At 45.1% G+C, this 16219-nt stretch overlaps 1 protein-coding gene across 4 annotated transcripts; it reads right to left on the bottom strand.

Moving 5' to 3' along the window:
* Positions 1 to 224: 224 nt before the first annotated feature.
* zyx (zyxin) lies at positions 225 to 15098 on the bottom strand. 4 transcript variants are annotated; one of them, XM_060066175.1, is made up of 11 exons: positions 13697 to 13914; positions 13098 to 13247; positions 7626 to 7870; positions 7194 to 7444; positions 6565 to 6660; positions 5037 to 5795; positions 4599 to 4740; positions 3572 to 3741; positions 3014 to 3192; positions 2805 to 2925; positions 225 to 2413 (listed from the first exon to the last, which is right to left on the bottom strand). In XM_060066175.1, the coding sequence occupies exons 3-11, from the start codon at positions 7843 to 7845 to the stop codon at positions 2300 to 2302; spliced, it is 2052 nt and encodes a 683-aa protein (XP_059922158.1). In that variant the 5' UTR covers positions 7846 to 7870; positions 13098 to 13247; positions 13697 to 13914; the 3' UTR covers positions 225 to 2299. The 4 variants fall into 4 exon arrangements, with proteins under 4 accessions (XP_059922158.1, XP_059922159.1, XP_059922156.1 ...); XM_060066176.1 differs by lacking the exons at positions 13098 to 13247; positions 13697 to 13914 and adding an exon at positions 15074 to 15098; XM_060066173.1 differs by lacking the exon at positions 13098 to 13247 and having other exon boundaries at positions 13697 to 13912.
* Positions 15099 to 16219: the final 1121 nt, after the last annotated feature.

The raw sequence follows: 16219 nt of genomic DNA, 5'->3' as shown, positions 1-16219 counted from the left end.
AAGGATCCTGCTCAAACAGTGTACTGTGTACATCGTCTGAGATTCCTATTGCTGACCTTGGACACACGGACACACACACACACACACACACACACACACACACACACACACACACACACACACACACACACACACACACACACACACACACACACACACACACACACACACACACACACACACACACACACACACACACACACACACACGACAGGACAGCTTGGTCTTTAGCTATTTTCTTTTTTTAATGCATCCAAATTGAGGGGGGGAGGGTTGGAGTACAGGTTGAATAATGCTGGCATGTTTGATCATATACGATTACACATTCACACCAATGGAATGGGAACTTGCATAAAAAAAATACTATGGAGGAAAACATTTTAGATCACAAGACAAGAACCCTTAATAAATGCTGCTGTGAGGACATGGGCACGTTTGATCACATTGTGATGATAAAGGCAGAATCACATAGTTGGAATACATTGTGCAATAATACAAAATACAAAAGGGCTGTGATATAATACTAAAATCCCCACCACGGACATAAGTAGCATGCAATACTGGGTATTAAAATGTTTCATGTTATTGTTTTTTTAATCACCCTGAATTGTGTTGCATTCGCCGAATAAAATACCTAATTTGAACAAAAGGTGGTTGAATATTATCATTTTGTTAGCAGAATTAATTGGTATGGCATTGAAAGCAGGCGAAATAGAGAAGGAATACAAAAGCGTAGAAGGCACATTTCCAAAAAATCTGAAAATCGACGTTTCCAACTTGGGAGGAAAACAGTAAAGTACATGACAGACTGAATAACGTAGATCAACATTGAGTGACATAAGTAGTACATAATCAATATCAACACACTAACGTACATTATAGGATAAATGGAAAGAGTAGTGGTTTCACTGTAATAGCACTAAATTACAAGGTCCTCATGTGCTGATAAACCACAATAAAGCCGGTGAATGTTAGAGAATATAAAAGAAAGACAGGAGAGTGTTCGTTATCTCAAACAGATGTTAAATGAACTTGGTCACTGCTAATAAGCTGGTCAGCCCTATTCATAAATCTGCTCATGGATAGTTATTTTTGTGTCTTGCCCTCACAAGTCTCGGTTTGGTTGAATTACAAAGCCATAACATTTCACCAAATAAACGTCCATTCAACATAAATGCTATTTAGGGATTTCAATTCCCCAGACGGGTCCACTACAGCATGTTTCTTGAAGGTGCAGTCTTGTATCGTGTGCTGTGGCGTTAGCAAGCGTAAAAGGGGCTCTACCATTCTCTATGTTAATTTCAGCTAAATGCATCATTGTAAAAAAGCTGTGCAATTATAGGTCCCATTTTCAGCCATAGTAGCAGTTTCTTACAACTCTCATGATACTCTTGACATATGGAATGAAATCAGCACTCAGCAAAACACTTTCATGATTTTGCTCATCAATTCGCACTAGCATGCATACAAGAGAACATAGGAACACAGGGCAAACTAAAAAAAAACAGTGTTGGTTTTCTTTGAAATCCATGTTGCATGGAGAGCGACATGTAGTTTTGACAGTGCATGCAAATAAGCCCACAGATCCATATAATAACAACGACAAAAATACAAAGATCTGAATTCACGGCTGTGATGTTTTTTTTGTTGCACTCAGGCTACAGCCCTGAAAGAACTACAAATGTAATGTTATTATGAGAGAGAGCATACTGATTGACGGGAGAGCTCGCTCTCTCTGGGCAAGAAAGCAACATGCTTGCATACTGTACAACCTGCAAGCCTACAGACCGGTAAGACGGCCAAAGACCTAGCGTCGCACACTAAACAGTTATAAAACGTCTAAAAGTCGGCATTAATAAGAAAGTGATTTAGCAGATTAAGAAACAACCATCAAAAGGTGCTCTACTTTTAGCCTGGTTGGATGCTTTTTGTTGTTTAATCAAGAAGCTTTTTGCAAATATGCTAGTAGAGTATTTGTAAACATAGAACAGCCATGAAATAATACTCTGGCACACGAAAGGCTATTAGGAGAGAGCTCAGGAGAAAGGAGATGGAGGATACAAGATGAAGTAAATCCGTCTCAATGCAGTACATTACCTCCACATTGATTGAGTCTTTGACACACACCACTTATTTAGGCATGCAGAAATCCTCTTCACAGGACACTCTTTCACACTCTCTCACCCACGTGCGCACGTACATGGAGCTCTATTGCAAAAAGGCAAAACTGGTAGCTGAATTAATCCTGTGCTTTCAATTTGGTTCATAGAGTGACTTGAGTGACGGGTGTTTCCGCCAATCACTGCTTGGCCTGCTTGGCTCGTTGGGTGTGGCACTTCATACACAAGATCTTGCCGTCCAATGGATAGCAGCCGTCGGCGTCTGCTTCTATTGACAGGGGTCGGGCGCAGTCCTGCAACCACAATTTAAGGTGAATTATTTTTTAAAGAGAATGTAAAATGGCTTCCAATCCTGAGCACATCTTGCTTCTGTAATGCAACATATTTCCAAAAATGTAAACAATTCATTAGCAGGGTAAAAAAAACATAGGGGGAATGAAATATGACTTATTACTATATAAGGGAGAGGCGAATAGTGGTTCAATAAAATAAATATTACAACTTGAACGATTTCAACACCAAATAATTTTTGGGGCGTCTACATTTATAGAAAAGTATGGCATACATAGCAAATAATATGAATATGCAAACAAGCAAAAGTTCCTAATGACTTTCGGAATACAAATGTATCTCGTTTTATCTGACCATCTAAAAAGATCGAACTGTCTTGTGTTCCTCCATTACCTCACACCGGTAACACTTGAGGTGGAAGTTTTTCTCGAGGGCGACCACCCTGACCGTCTCCTCGCTCCCCGGGGCGGGGATGATGGGCTCGTTACAGCTCACACACAGCGGGGAGAAGCGCCTGCAACACACACACAGTCACACAGCCGTTCAGCCCGGCGCCGACCCCCGCCACATCCACCCTGAACCCTGCAGAAAGGTGGGGCCACCTGTGGTAGTCCTGGACGCAGTAGGGGTGGTTGTTGTCGTCGGTGATGAAGGGCGCCCCCTCCAGGCTGCAGGCGCAGGTGCTGCAGCGGAAGCAGTGGGCATGGAAAGACTGGCCCACCGCCTTCAGCACTCGGTCCGTGATGCGCTCCCCGCAGCGGGAGCACACCGCCAGGGAGCTCTGGGGGATCAGGGACACTCATCAGCCACAGCACAATCAGCCATTCATACAGCCAGGGCAGGTTCAGGTTTGGCCCCGTTAAAACAATCAGAGGAGGAAAACATAGGAGGAAATCACAAAAGGGGCCGTGTGTAGAATTTTAATAAAAGATATAGAAACGTAAAATAAGCTAAAGAAGTTTGGCGGCCATTTTTTTAAGTATAGTGTTGAGGTAACCCTTCTGGACGTTTGTTCAAGGAAAACAAACAGCTTCTTTACCATGCTTGGTTGGACGTCTGCAGGACTGTATTCAATCAATCAAAAACATTCACTTTTTCAAAGGTTCAAGTCTTTTCAGGGAGTGTTCAGCAGAGGACTAGAGAATGACGCTCTTCCTCACCGTGTAACAGTCCTCGCACTGCGGAGAGCTGTCGCGGTCGTAGAACTGCATGCCCTGCAGGGGGCGCTGGCAGCCCATGCAGCAGAAGCAGTTGGCGTGGAACAGCTTGTCCATTGCCCGCACGGCCGGCTGGCTGCGGGACAGAGACTCACCACACTTCCCGCACACCTCTGATGGAGACGGGGAGAGACGGTAGGAGGACGAGGATTTATTAAATCACAAAAGGTTACAGAAAAAGTCCAACACTCGGATCCTGCAGTCTAACATGCAACACCAGAACATTTGGGGCTCGACGGCTCAGAGCCTGGGCCAGGTACCGAGAACCTTGTGGGCCGGAGTTAAGCCTCGTGTCCGGTTTCCGGACCTCGAGAAATTATACTGACGAATGCTACTTTGCCCGAGTGGATAAGGCTTTCCAAAGGGGATTTGAATAAGTGTATTTCTACAGTGCAAGTTGACTTGAAACCTTGACAGATTATTTTCTACAGTGGACTACTGCTCCAGTAACATGATTGGTAGAAACATAGATGAAGCTAAAGAAAGTAAACCCCCTGTTCGACCGGACTGAGCTGGTCTGCCATCAGATTATAGATATTCACTTTAAGATATTCATCTAATGTCTTATCAATGCATAGCCTTCTGTCTGATCTCATTTCAAACTATTTGTGTTATCAACAATGTTTGATAACAATGTGATATCATCTAACATATGAAAGAGCTCAACAAGTTTTCAAATTAAACTTAACAAAAATAGCATAAATTGTCCTAGGTATTTATTATGTTTGTTCAAATGTCAACATGTATGATGACATTACATTACATTAGATAGTTGCAACCTAAAGCCAACAAGATAATATTGAAATGTGCTTCAGCCCGTCTAAATAATGGCAAGTTAATTTACCTAACATGAATAAACCATAGAATTCCTAAGGACACACTAAACACAGTTCCCTTATCAGAACCCCATCTTGTGTCTTCCGGGCTCGGCTGTGTCTTGACAAGAAGGCCGACCTTGCAGCGTGTCTACCTGTAGGGGGCGAAGTGATGACGGGAGCGTGTGTGTCCATGTCTCTGATGAAGTCGTTCGTCATCCTCTCCAGCTCCTCCACCTCCCTCATGTTGAGAGGCACACCCCCACCCGGAACCGCCATCGGCCCAGGGAGGGAGGGCTACACACACACACACACACACACACACACACACACACACACACACACACACACACACACACACACACACACACACACACACACACACACACACACACACACACACACACACACACACACACACTGCATTATTTAAAAGTGTTTTATACCCAAATGGATAAGTGCATCCATATGATTTTTTGGTATTTATGGGTGACAAAAATATGAAATCTTGTTGAGTGCCCTATTAAATAATTCAACCTTGCTATGCAGTTCATGCAGTATAACAGGAAGCTGGAAGTTGTTGGGGACTGTACCGTTGATGAGGGCGCTTCCTTCATTGGCTGGTTGAAGGAGGAGGGGGGCGGAGTCACCATGGGCTTTGGTTGCGGAGGCGGGGCAGCAGCCGGGGGACTGGGCCTAACGTTCTCCTGACTGGTGGGGGAGGGAGCGCTCCTGAGGCAGCTGTAGGAAGTGAAAGGAGCGGCCTTGTTGGCCGGCTGAGCAGGAGGTGCAGGAGGAGCAGCAGGAGGAGCAGCAGGAGCAGCAGGAGGAGCAGCAGGAGCAGCAGGAGGAGCCGCAGCAGGAGCAAGAGCCGCAGGAGGAGCCGCAGGAGGAGCAGCAGGAGCAGCAGCAGGAGCAGCAGCAGGAGGAGGAGCAGGAGGAGCAGCAGGAGGAACGGGGGGGAAAGAGCCGGGGGCAGAGGGGGCCATCATAGGAGAGGGCTTTGGTGCTACACCAAACTTGGCTGGGGCGTGGTTCAGATTCTGGTTCTGGTTCAAGTTCTGGTTGAGTTTCTGGGCCAGAGCGGTGGCAGAGGTGGCCATTTTCCCGCCATAAGCGGCCTTGGGAGCCACTGCCGGTTTAGCCAATGGCTGGGGGGCAGGCGAGGTGCCGGACACTGCGCTGTTATTGCCGTGGCGGTTGGTTCTGGCTTTGAGCTCCTCGGCCCAGGGGGCGGGGGGAGGCCGGTCCCCGCACTCGGGGGGCGGGAGGAAGGAGAGGTTTGGCTTGGGAGCGGTCCGGGGAGGACCTGATGGCTTTGGCGCTGGTGCTGAAGGGTACTGGCTTGGTAACTGTGGAAACAACAATAACAACAACAACCACAACAGAGAATGAATTATTTAACACATGGCTTTTTATAGGCCCAGATGAAGACATGCAGGCCAACCCTTATATTATTATGCTAATATAAGTGCGGTAGCTCCGAGCGAAGCTAGCGGCAGATAGCCGCACGCCAGTGCCTTGCAACTTATCTTGCCTCAACATTATTCCGCTGTGATCCGGTTTCCCTCCAGTTGGGATGAAAACACTCTCCATTTATGGCCCTCACTTGGCCCTTTGGCAGCGCACGCTGGCCCCGGCGCACGCTCATGCGCTCCACTAGGTCCTGTGTACGCATCACTCGCTCTCTTGAAACATCCCTGACTCTCATTCGATGAATCATCACCTCCGTCCTTCCTCTCCTCCCGCCCCTTCTGCTTTCTGTTTGGATCCAGTGCCTAGCTGCGTGTCCTTCACTCATCGCTGGGCTTTCACCCTGAGCACAGAGCCCACGGAGCAGAATGGCATCTGGCCCAAACTCTTTCCTAATGACCTCACCTTTGCACGCTTTATTACGCATTGTGCGTCAGATTTGGTCTCTTTTGTTTACACCGTGGACAAAAGCAACCAAAGACGCACGGCAGCCTGTAAACGCTACAGGATGTAGTGTGCTGTGCCCACTATAACCCCTACACCGACTGAACAAAGGCCAACGCTCTGTTTCTCTATTTGGCGTCGCTGAATAGCCATTTCTGCACACTCTTTATTCCACCAACAACCTCTGGTCTCTCTGCTGTGTACCTTGGGGTTGAACGGTCCCCTGGTCTCCATCTCAGACAGCAGGTCGGTCAGGGAGTCCAGCTGTTTGTCAAAACTCGTCTGCTTCTCAATTGGCCTCTGGGAACATTTGACACGCGTACACACATGTCAAAACAAGGTTTTGTTCATACCTGAAAGGTGACTATAAAATGTGTTTTTCACACCACATGTGATCTCTCATGTATTTTATATCCCCAAAAACCATAGATGACATTTATTTATCAAAGGATTTTAAGCGAAAATTCTTAAACTGTGTTTGTTTTACAGCATGGTGTATTGGGTACATGTCATCTGTGGTCAGGAAACATGTGGTGCAAGACTTCATTTTCTGCTGCTTTGCAACACTATAAATACTTCATAGCATCTTTAAAAAGGAGCTAATGACTTCAAGGAGTCTTACTTAAACATAGCACACAGTTTCTTTAATGTGGGCTGGGAGATGCTGCAAGGCCTCGACTCCCTGCTAATGCTTGGGGGGGGGGGCGATCCTGGCACGTCAGCACTGCCATCAAACGCCACCAAGGAGGGTTTAATGTGCTTCCATGGGAGTTGGACCATCTTACAGACTACATCAACAAACCCCACCAAGGAGAGCCCCCCCCCCCACTCACCGGTGCATTGCCCCCCGCGCTGGGGAACCTGGACCCACTGGAGGGGGCAGGAGGAGGGGGAGGCGGAGGGGGAGGGGGGGGAGGGGGAGAGGTGGGCAGACAGGAGCTCTCCTCAGGGGGAGCTGGGAGGGGCAGGTCGTCTGCCACGGGAGGCGGAGCGTCAAAGGCAGGGGGTAGGGCATGGCATTCGGGGGGAGGGGCTGGCAAGTCGTCATCCAATGGGGGAGGAGGAGGAGGGGGGGGCGGGAAGTCTGAAAGGAAGCACACTTGTTAGACGCTGGGACAGTTGGATGACTGTTTTTTATTTACAATATGGGAATAAATATTTGGCTGAAATTAAAGTAAACTAAAATTGCAATTAATACATCGCTAAAACCAAACATATAAAGCGTAACTTTGCTGCATCCAAGCAAACCACAAACATCTCAATACCTTCACAGAGCGAAGGAGGGGGCGGAGGAAGCTCCCCAACGCGCCCAATCACAGCGGTGCCCACTGGTGTTGGGGACGGCCCAGAGGGCGGGGATTGGCTTTTGGGGCGGGGCGGTGCGACGGAGGCAAACTTCTTTGGCTGGTTATAAAACGACGGAGTGGTGACCTTGAAGTTAATGGAGGAGGTCACCATTAAGGGCTTGTTGCTGGATTCCTCCATCTTGTGTCTTTATCCGACCAAAACTCTGAAAAATTATAATGACATAATGATAGACATATTAAACATAATGACCAACCGATAGGGAAAGACGAGCAGTGTATGAAGTTTACAGAAACGATGCAACACCACAAAAGTTTGACATTCTCACATCCCACACAGGATATTAATCATCATGATGTGGTAAAGTTATTTTGGACAGCCATAGTTCACTGCCCAAGTGTGATAAGTACATTCCTGGTAGTGGTGAGTCATGAGCTCAGTTTGAATCCGGTTGCATTAGCATCATTGCAAAGAGATTCCGGTTGGATCTGTTACGTTATGTTTTTGTCTTGGCTATATTCAACTGAGGTAAAATAACAGTTTTTAAAACAATAAAAATGTTTTAAAAAGTAGAACGTTAAAATAAAACGTATCAAGATACTGTCCCTTTTAGGTTAAGTTGAAGTACCATCAATCAGCCGACAGATTTAAAAATAAAACTTTGGCATACATACGGCGAGCTGACTCTACACAAGTGTATGCAGTCCCCCTAAGGCTTTGTATATAGAGCAGACATACCATATAGCGAGGGGACGCCAACAGATGCCAGAGATACTTTCCCCTATCAAAACACGTTGCTGTGTAGAATACGAGACCCTACATGAGGCTAACTGATCCCCCTGGTTCTCCTGTAGGCTGTGGCTCCTTTGAAGTAGAGAGGACTACCATAACATATTCAAGCATACAGTGTCAAGGAGAGGCTGGTGTTTAAAAATGGCTAAATATTTACTTCACACATGTAGGGGGTTCAGCTTTCCTCAGGCCTCCTTCTGAGATCCCTCCTGTCTAAAGACATCGCCCCCCCCCCCCCCTTTTTCAAAAGATGAGCACACTGGTCTCAGTTTGATGGACAGTAGGTCCTTTGTGGTCCTCAAAAGACACCTTTTACTGTCTGACAGCAGTACTCCATACAAGACATTCTTCTCTTGCTCCTTCTGAATAGCCGTTTGTTTGATCCGCCAAGTGGAACGATTAGGTGCTGACCAGGATATTTTTTAAAACAATCCATTATCCAAGATAAACTACAAATATCTTTTTTTGCTGGTTGGAAGGCCTTGCATGGAAATACAGAGCATAAGGGCACCTCATACTTTTATATTGGCAATGCTGATTACTCTATGGATACTTAAATTAACTTAATTCTCACAAGCCGACAAGAAGAATAAAAGCATGCATCATAATCTGAAACATTAACCTTATCAACAATACTTTTATCTTCACTACATTGTGCTTCACTAAGTAAAGAAGCTCCAGTCTTGTTGTTTGGGTTGTTTAGTTCTGTCAGCTCTAGTCTTGTGTTCCAGGTCCTTGAGTGATGTCTGATGAATCTGGGGAACTCTCCTGGTCACAGACACCCAATCAACTTGTCTGTTAAGCCTACACCAGGGATGGAGGGAGTTATTTCCCTTTTCTTGGTAATATCCTGTCTATTGCAATTCATTAAATAAATATAGATGAATTCATTTATATATATTTATAAAACTACAGCCCCCTCCCCCCCTCGGCCAAAACGTTAGCTTTAAAGTTTGACCATAAAAGGATATATATTTAGAACGATCACACAAAACATGTTGCAACAGTTATTTCAGAACACCCAAACAGAGCAAACGTTTACACACATAAATGCCACTCCTCAAGAAGCTCTTTTCTGAGGACAAATAGCAGAACACAACCAAGGCACATACATTGAACAGCCTCATAGACGCTAACAAATAGCAGGCCTCTGTTTAACTGTTTCTATGGCTTGCTTATGTCAAGTCTTTCTGGAGTCCTCATTTGATAACACTGCTCCAGATGCTATCTATGGTCAAGATAAAGCGGTTGGCCGTTTCATAAGGACTCTGTCGTTTATCAGTAGAGTGCTGCACATGGAACACTTTAAACTAGGCCTACCAAGACTGATAACTATTCCAGTGGATATGCATTGAAGGAGTACCAACATGACCACCAAATAACCCTTTTCTTTATCATTTAGCATAACTTGACTAATAGCTAGGATTATGCCGCTATTTGGTGCCCTTATTCAGACAAATTAAATGTGCGTTTATTTAATTCTGTCAAACAAATTGAAATTTGTTAAGAGTTATTAAATAAAACAATTATAGGAAAATTATTTTGCTCTTATACTTATCAAAAAACTTGAATTGTTGCCAAAGATTGTGTTTTTCCGCCCCCAGACCCAGTTTAGTGTGATTGTGATCTGTGAACTGTGGGCCTACAGCCATGTGATTCAGTGGCCGTCCCTTAGACAACATTAAGTCACATGCGATTAAAGAAGAAGCGGCACATAAAAAATATGGTGCATCGTTTCGGTATGCAGCGAATGCAACTACACAATTATTATGTTAATCTCTTGGCATAGCTGACTGCATCCTCAAGGTTCACATCATAACTGATCAATACACAACAGGCATACCACTTTATTTTCTTATCCTTCTGAGACATTCCGCACTGCAACGATTGATCTGAAGAAGTTGAACGGCTACTCCACGATCCTGTATACATTGCATTATAAACAACTGCCTTTCCAATTACTTCACATTGGTGAGTTGGTCGGATTCCATCGGCTCCAGACTCACATATAATTGGATGACCTCACCTACAGGCACATCGATGACAGCCCCCCCCAGCAACACTAAATGAAACCTGATCCCAGAGAGACCCTCGGCTGGAGAGCATGCTTTGCACTGTAGACTCTCTCTCCCAGTAAAAAAAAAGCCTACACCACTGATCCATCAGCATGGTCTCCCTCACCGTTTCCTTCAACATGTCCCCGTGGTTATTTCACACCGATGACATCATCGCGGCCTGTCTTTCATTAGTCCCACTGTGGAGCCGAGGCAGCGGATGGCATCACGGCCCTCTAATCTGCGATAGGGTCTCCAACAGATCATGTAGAGGAAATGGTACTTCATTGACTTTAATGCAACTTATGAATTCCATATGGCAGCGAGGCCTGTAGTACCGAGGGCTACTTTATCGACAGCAGCACGCTTAAGGGCGAGTGACTTCAGCTTAAAGCAATGTTGATTATGCCCAAATATAGAGAAGGGCAGACAGACAATGAAAAGGACCTAGAAGTAAAGTACTGCTCTTGTTCTTGTTGTGGTACAGACAGTCATTATCTTGCAATGTTGTGTCTCTTGCCGTTGACAGTCTTACACCCCAAAAATGCAATCTTTCTGGCCCTGAAACAAAAAACCAAGACTTGCAAAAACAGTTGCACAAGCTACGCATCATGTAAAGGCATCAAAGAATCCTGCTTGTAATTCGAGTGCATGGCTTGACTTCTTTTTAACATTTCACCATGAATAAACTGCTGTTACGTAGCCTGACCGGCACCGTCTGTGCACCATTTCTGTTGAGACCATGATCACATCAAACAGCCGTTACAGGGGATGATGGATAGTGTTCTGCTTTTGGTAATGATTCTTTTGTTGCTGGAGCAGTAAACTTGCAAGACCCCTTCTTGATACTTGTTCAACAGTTTTCTGTTTAGTTTGGCACTTCAGTGATAGGTTCAACAGGTCAAAAATCTGGTTGGAATTTTAAGTTGCATGTCGTAAACCACCTAGTCACCAATAATTCCAGCTGAAATGAAAAGCTGGACAATTACCTTGAATTGTCAATAACAATTTAAAACTACACCGCTTCATGTAAAAATTACATTTCCAGCCCAGTTGTAATCATTATCTAATGAACAAACAGCATTTCTGGAAGAACTTCCAGTAACTTTCACCTTGCTTTGTTATTAATGTGTCTGGCATAATGGTGATAAACTCTATTGTTACGATGCTGTTGCCACGCCCTCTGTGCGGGAAGAGGGGTCTGTCTAGACCCCGGGTTTACTCACGCAGGAACAAACAGTCTAATTGAGTCTAACGTTACGGGTCATCACCCTTTTACTGGACAGAGGGCACTGCTGACCTTCCACTGGGGCTATACTCGTCTTTGAGTGACAGCATGATAAACACTGTACCATGAGTGCAAAGACTCACAAGTCATCTCAAATTCTTATGCTGACCTAAAACGGAGTGGATCAAAGGAGGCTTTCATTGGAAACGAGAACAACTTCAGAACAATACAAGAGATGAGGACCAACGTCAGGGTATAAGGGAAGTGAAAGGTCTGCATTGTAACAATGTGTGTGACCAATACATTTCAATAAGGACAGGCTTATCTGTTACTTAGTAGTAAGAGGAGGCAAGGCAAATCATATCCTTGCCATCTACCGTAATGTACTGAACCGTAAGCAATGAGAAACCTAATCTAAGAGACAGCACCCATACCCAAGCCCCATGCTTTGGCCTAACTCTATTAGGAAATGTAATTTTAGGAGCAGGCTATGATATCCTTGTTGGACTGGCATGTCCATATCTATAGACTCCTATGTTTTACATACTTTACGTCAATCTTGTGCTATGATAATATATGTGTATGACTAGTAGTGCTTTAACCATGATTTGGATAATCTGCTTTAGTGGAGTAGTAAAAATACTGTGAATATATTTATTTGTAAATAGAGTCTAACGATACAATTATAGCTACGTCTATGATCACGATTAAGCCTTTATATACACACTAGCCTACTTTATGTTAATTGAGTGAAAGAACAGTATACTGAAGCTTTTGTAGATTAATGGGAAACCCCGAGGAGATCCACAGTGAAAGTATCATTGGCATCGAGGCAAGTCATATGATCAGCAAGACAGCATACAGACATATGATACAGCACCTTCTATGATAATCAACAACAAAAAAGCATTAAATTCCAATATTTCATATAAGAGGAATACTCACACAAACCACAGACACATAGATGAACTCGGTTATGAACCAATTGTAAAGCGAGAATGGTGTGCAACGAACGAATGAATGCAATCAAATGATGCAGCAACATAACACCAGTCTCCGATGATAAAGACAGAGAGGCTTGCGTTCATCTGAGGACGCGCCGGCCCATCCGTGACCGACCGAGCCTCCTTGTCCCTGACCGACCGAGCCTCCTGGTCCCTAAACGACCGACCGAGCCTCCTGGTCCCTAAACGACCGACCGAGCCTCCTGGTCTATGAGATGCGGGGAGGTGAGGCGGCTCCGCGGTACATCTCGGACCGTCTTAAATCACACGGCTAGCCATCTTGTTAAATAACACGGTATTTACAAACGCCATGAAAATGCATCAATCGTTACATTAAAGAGCCATCTATGTTACCTGTGATCCCGTGTGTCTCCTAAGCGTCCTAGCCTGGTAGCTTCACCCCGTCCACCACTAAAGATAACGTTGACGGTACCGCTAATGTTAACGGTGCTGCTACCGTCTGTGATGCTCCACTGCCAAGCTAATGACGGGCCTAGCCATATCCTAAGAGAAACCACTGGTTTGATTCATTCGTGACAGCGGTAGTAGACTTTCACAATTTTACTGTCACTGCGTTTTTCAGCAGCTTTCGTTATCACAAAACTGTGAAGTGCTGCTGTGCTAAATCAACTTTCAGCTCGACTTCCGGTTCATGCTTCCGCATATTCATCAAGCAGAGCATATCCCTGTTTGACCAAAGTAACTATTAACTCGTAGATCTTTCCGTAGCCCTATTGTTAATGCATAACTTGATAAACACACGTCAGACGATATACCTGGCTATGCATGGTAACACTTTAGTACAACCGTTCATATAGTCCAAAGTGCCATGGTACCTTCCCCATTATAAATAGTTTACCTTATTAGGGAATATAAATCCAAGATGTAACAAGCCCATTGTTATACATAAGCCCCCCATCAATGGATTTCCGATAACATCACAATGTCCTTACCCTTTGTGTGAGCAGTATGTCTTCTTGCCTCGCTTACTCCCTTCCTGCTCTGGATTCTGTGTGGCACAGTGGTCTCTAATGGCAACTTCTGCTTTCCCCCTCTCAGTTCCTCCAGCTGTTAGACCCTCCCCCTGTCCCCCACTCTCTGGAAAAGGAATGACACCATCCTTCCAAACAAGTTCCCTCTCGTTTGACTTGTGCTCACAACGTGTATATTACAACACAAACACCCCTCTCTCTCTCTCTCTCTCTCTCTCTCTCTCTCTCTCTCTCTCTCTCTCTCTCTCTCTCTCTCTCTCTCTCTCTCTCTCTCTCTCTCCTCTCTCTCTCTCTCTTTGTGTTCCCCCTCCCTCTCTCACTCACCCTCTTTTTCTAGCTCCCTTTTTTCTTTCCTCTTTTCCTCTCCCTTAACCCCCCTCTCTCACATGTGCCCACAAACCCATCCAACCAAACCTTTCCTCCCCCTTTTTTTCCTTTCTGTCTCACTCCGCCACTGAATTCTTGCAACATTCTTCATCCTATGACATCAACCCTGCTGCCTTTCCTTCTAAGGTAAGAGAGAGGGAGACGGCGAGCGAGTGAGGTAGAGATAATGGAGCTGTGACTCTGTTAGATACAGACCCCCAGACTACTGGTTGAGGGTTGTGGACTCAAGGTGTCCTGCTCTGATCAACAGAGATTATTATGCTGTCCAGAGATGTTTCAAATGATTTCAACGATTGTTTTTTTCCCCCCCTACTTACTATGTTTTCGGGCCACATGTTAAAGTTGCAACGCTCTTTAGATAGTAACGTTAAATGTTACGTTTAATGTTAAAGTCGTTACTCTATCTTTCTTGCCAGTAAGATGCCCCATCGTTAATACAATGGAGGAGGTAATAAAAACATGGACGGTCCCATGCACCAGATCTAGAGAGAGACCATGCCATTGCCTGCATATCATCGGTATTGCCCAAGGAAAGAGGATATCTCCTTCTCTGCACATCTGGCAGAATAATATCTCTCTCTCTCTCGCTCTCTCGCTCTCTCGCTCACCCTCTCTCACAGACAGACACACACAAACACACTAATGCATGCAGTCCTCATTATGTTGGACTTAGGGCTTATTCTGGCCACACCCAACGTCCTTATCCGACTTTCAGGTACACTAAATGCAGCCATGTGGCTTTGGGCTTGGTTTTATAACCTGTTGTTTCTAGATCAGGGCTCGTGATTCTGAAGGAGAGGGTGGTAGCCTGGATGGCCTATTGTTAAATGTGGCATCCTTCCAGATTGCTCCCAAATTCCATGAGGAAAATAAAGCTTTTTACAAGAGTTAGGAGCAAGAAAAGCCTCTCTCTGAGCTTTTAGAAACAGAACCAACGCATGCACAGTTTACCTCCAGCCACTTCAGTAAGAGAAGAAAAGGTGAGGGTCTGTAAGGGTCTCTATCCTTAACCCTTGTGGCAAGGTTGGAGCGGGCGGTTTGAGAGCAGCTCTGGGGGTTCCATAGCTGTCCTGGAGGAATGAGGAAGGATATAGCAAGAGGCCATCGGTGTTAGGAGACAGACAGGCTGGAATCCTGCCAGAGCCCAGTAGGAGATCCCTCCCTGTTGTTCATGTTCTCTCTCTCTCTCTCTCTCTCTCTCTCTCTCTCTCTCTCTCTCTCTCTCTCTCTCTCTCTCTCTCTCTCTCTCTCTCTCTCTCTCTCTCTTCTCTCTCTCTCTCTCTCTCTCTTTGTCAGTTCCTCTCTTTTTTCTCTCTTTCTGCATTTCTCGCCAAGTGTGCTCAGTGCCCCGTCTGTTTCCTAGCTCACCTCCTCCCTGCTGCCTTTCTCTTTTCCTGTGAGGCACTACCTGTTCAAATCTCACTGCAGAGGTAACATCCTGATCATGTATGATATTTACCGATCTGGACTCCTCCTCCCCCTCCCCACAGACACACTCTCTGGACCAGGGGTCACCAACGGTGCCCGCAAGGACCATATGAGGCACCCGCAGGCCTGTTCTAACTCTTTCCAACCTTTTTTAAGTCATTGTTGATAATTATTGTGAGAAATCATTAACATGATTAGTGTCTTCACATAGATGAGTATCATTAATAATAATATATAACTAAAGGCAAACTGAGCAAATTTGTTATTTCAGAAGAGTGTATCAAACTTGATGGCCTTCGTATGACTCAGTACCCTTGAAGTAGCTCTCAGGTTCAAAAAGGTTGGTGACCCCTGCTCTGGACCATTCCTTAATTACTTCAGACCACAAATTCAATAGATGAATGCAATATAACTTCCATTCCATTGGATATACACTGGAGCTGCAGCTGTAAGTGCACATAACCCAGTAAATGAACAGTGCATTGCCCATAATGTGTAATGACTGTTGAACCCAAAATCGTGAACAGTATCATGGAGGAATTCCAAGCAGCCACTGGCTGGAATGAGCGAGCCTGTTTTGACAATGCATTCTCTTCAGTCAGCACACTCAGGAAGAAAAAAAGATTGCTGTTTGCCAACTACGTAGTTTTCCATCCAATGGCTGTCAGA

This window comes from Gadus macrocephalus, chromosome 11 (genome assembly GCF_031168955.1).
Source record: "Gadus macrocephalus chromosome 11, ASM3116895v1".
NCBI lineage: Eukaryota > Metazoa > Chordata > Actinopteri > Gadiformes > Gadidae > Gadus > Gadus macrocephalus.
The sequence above is the reverse complement of the archived record's forward strand: the minus strand, read 5'-3'. Positions and strand labels throughout refer to the sequence as shown.

Coding starts and splice junctions, on each gene's coding strand:
- zyx (XM_060066176.1), bottom strand. CDS start 7,845: ATGGAGGAATCCAGCAACAAGCCCTTAATGGTGACCTCCTCCATTAAC. Junction 2,926..3,013: donor TGCGTCCAGGACTACCACAG/GTGGCCCCACCT, acceptor TGTGTGTTGCAG/GCGCTTCTCCCCGCTGTGTG. Junction 2,414..2,804: donor TCAAGTGTTACCGGTGTGAG/GTAATGGAGGAA, acceptor TTGTGGTTGCAG/GACTGCGCCCGACCCCTGTC.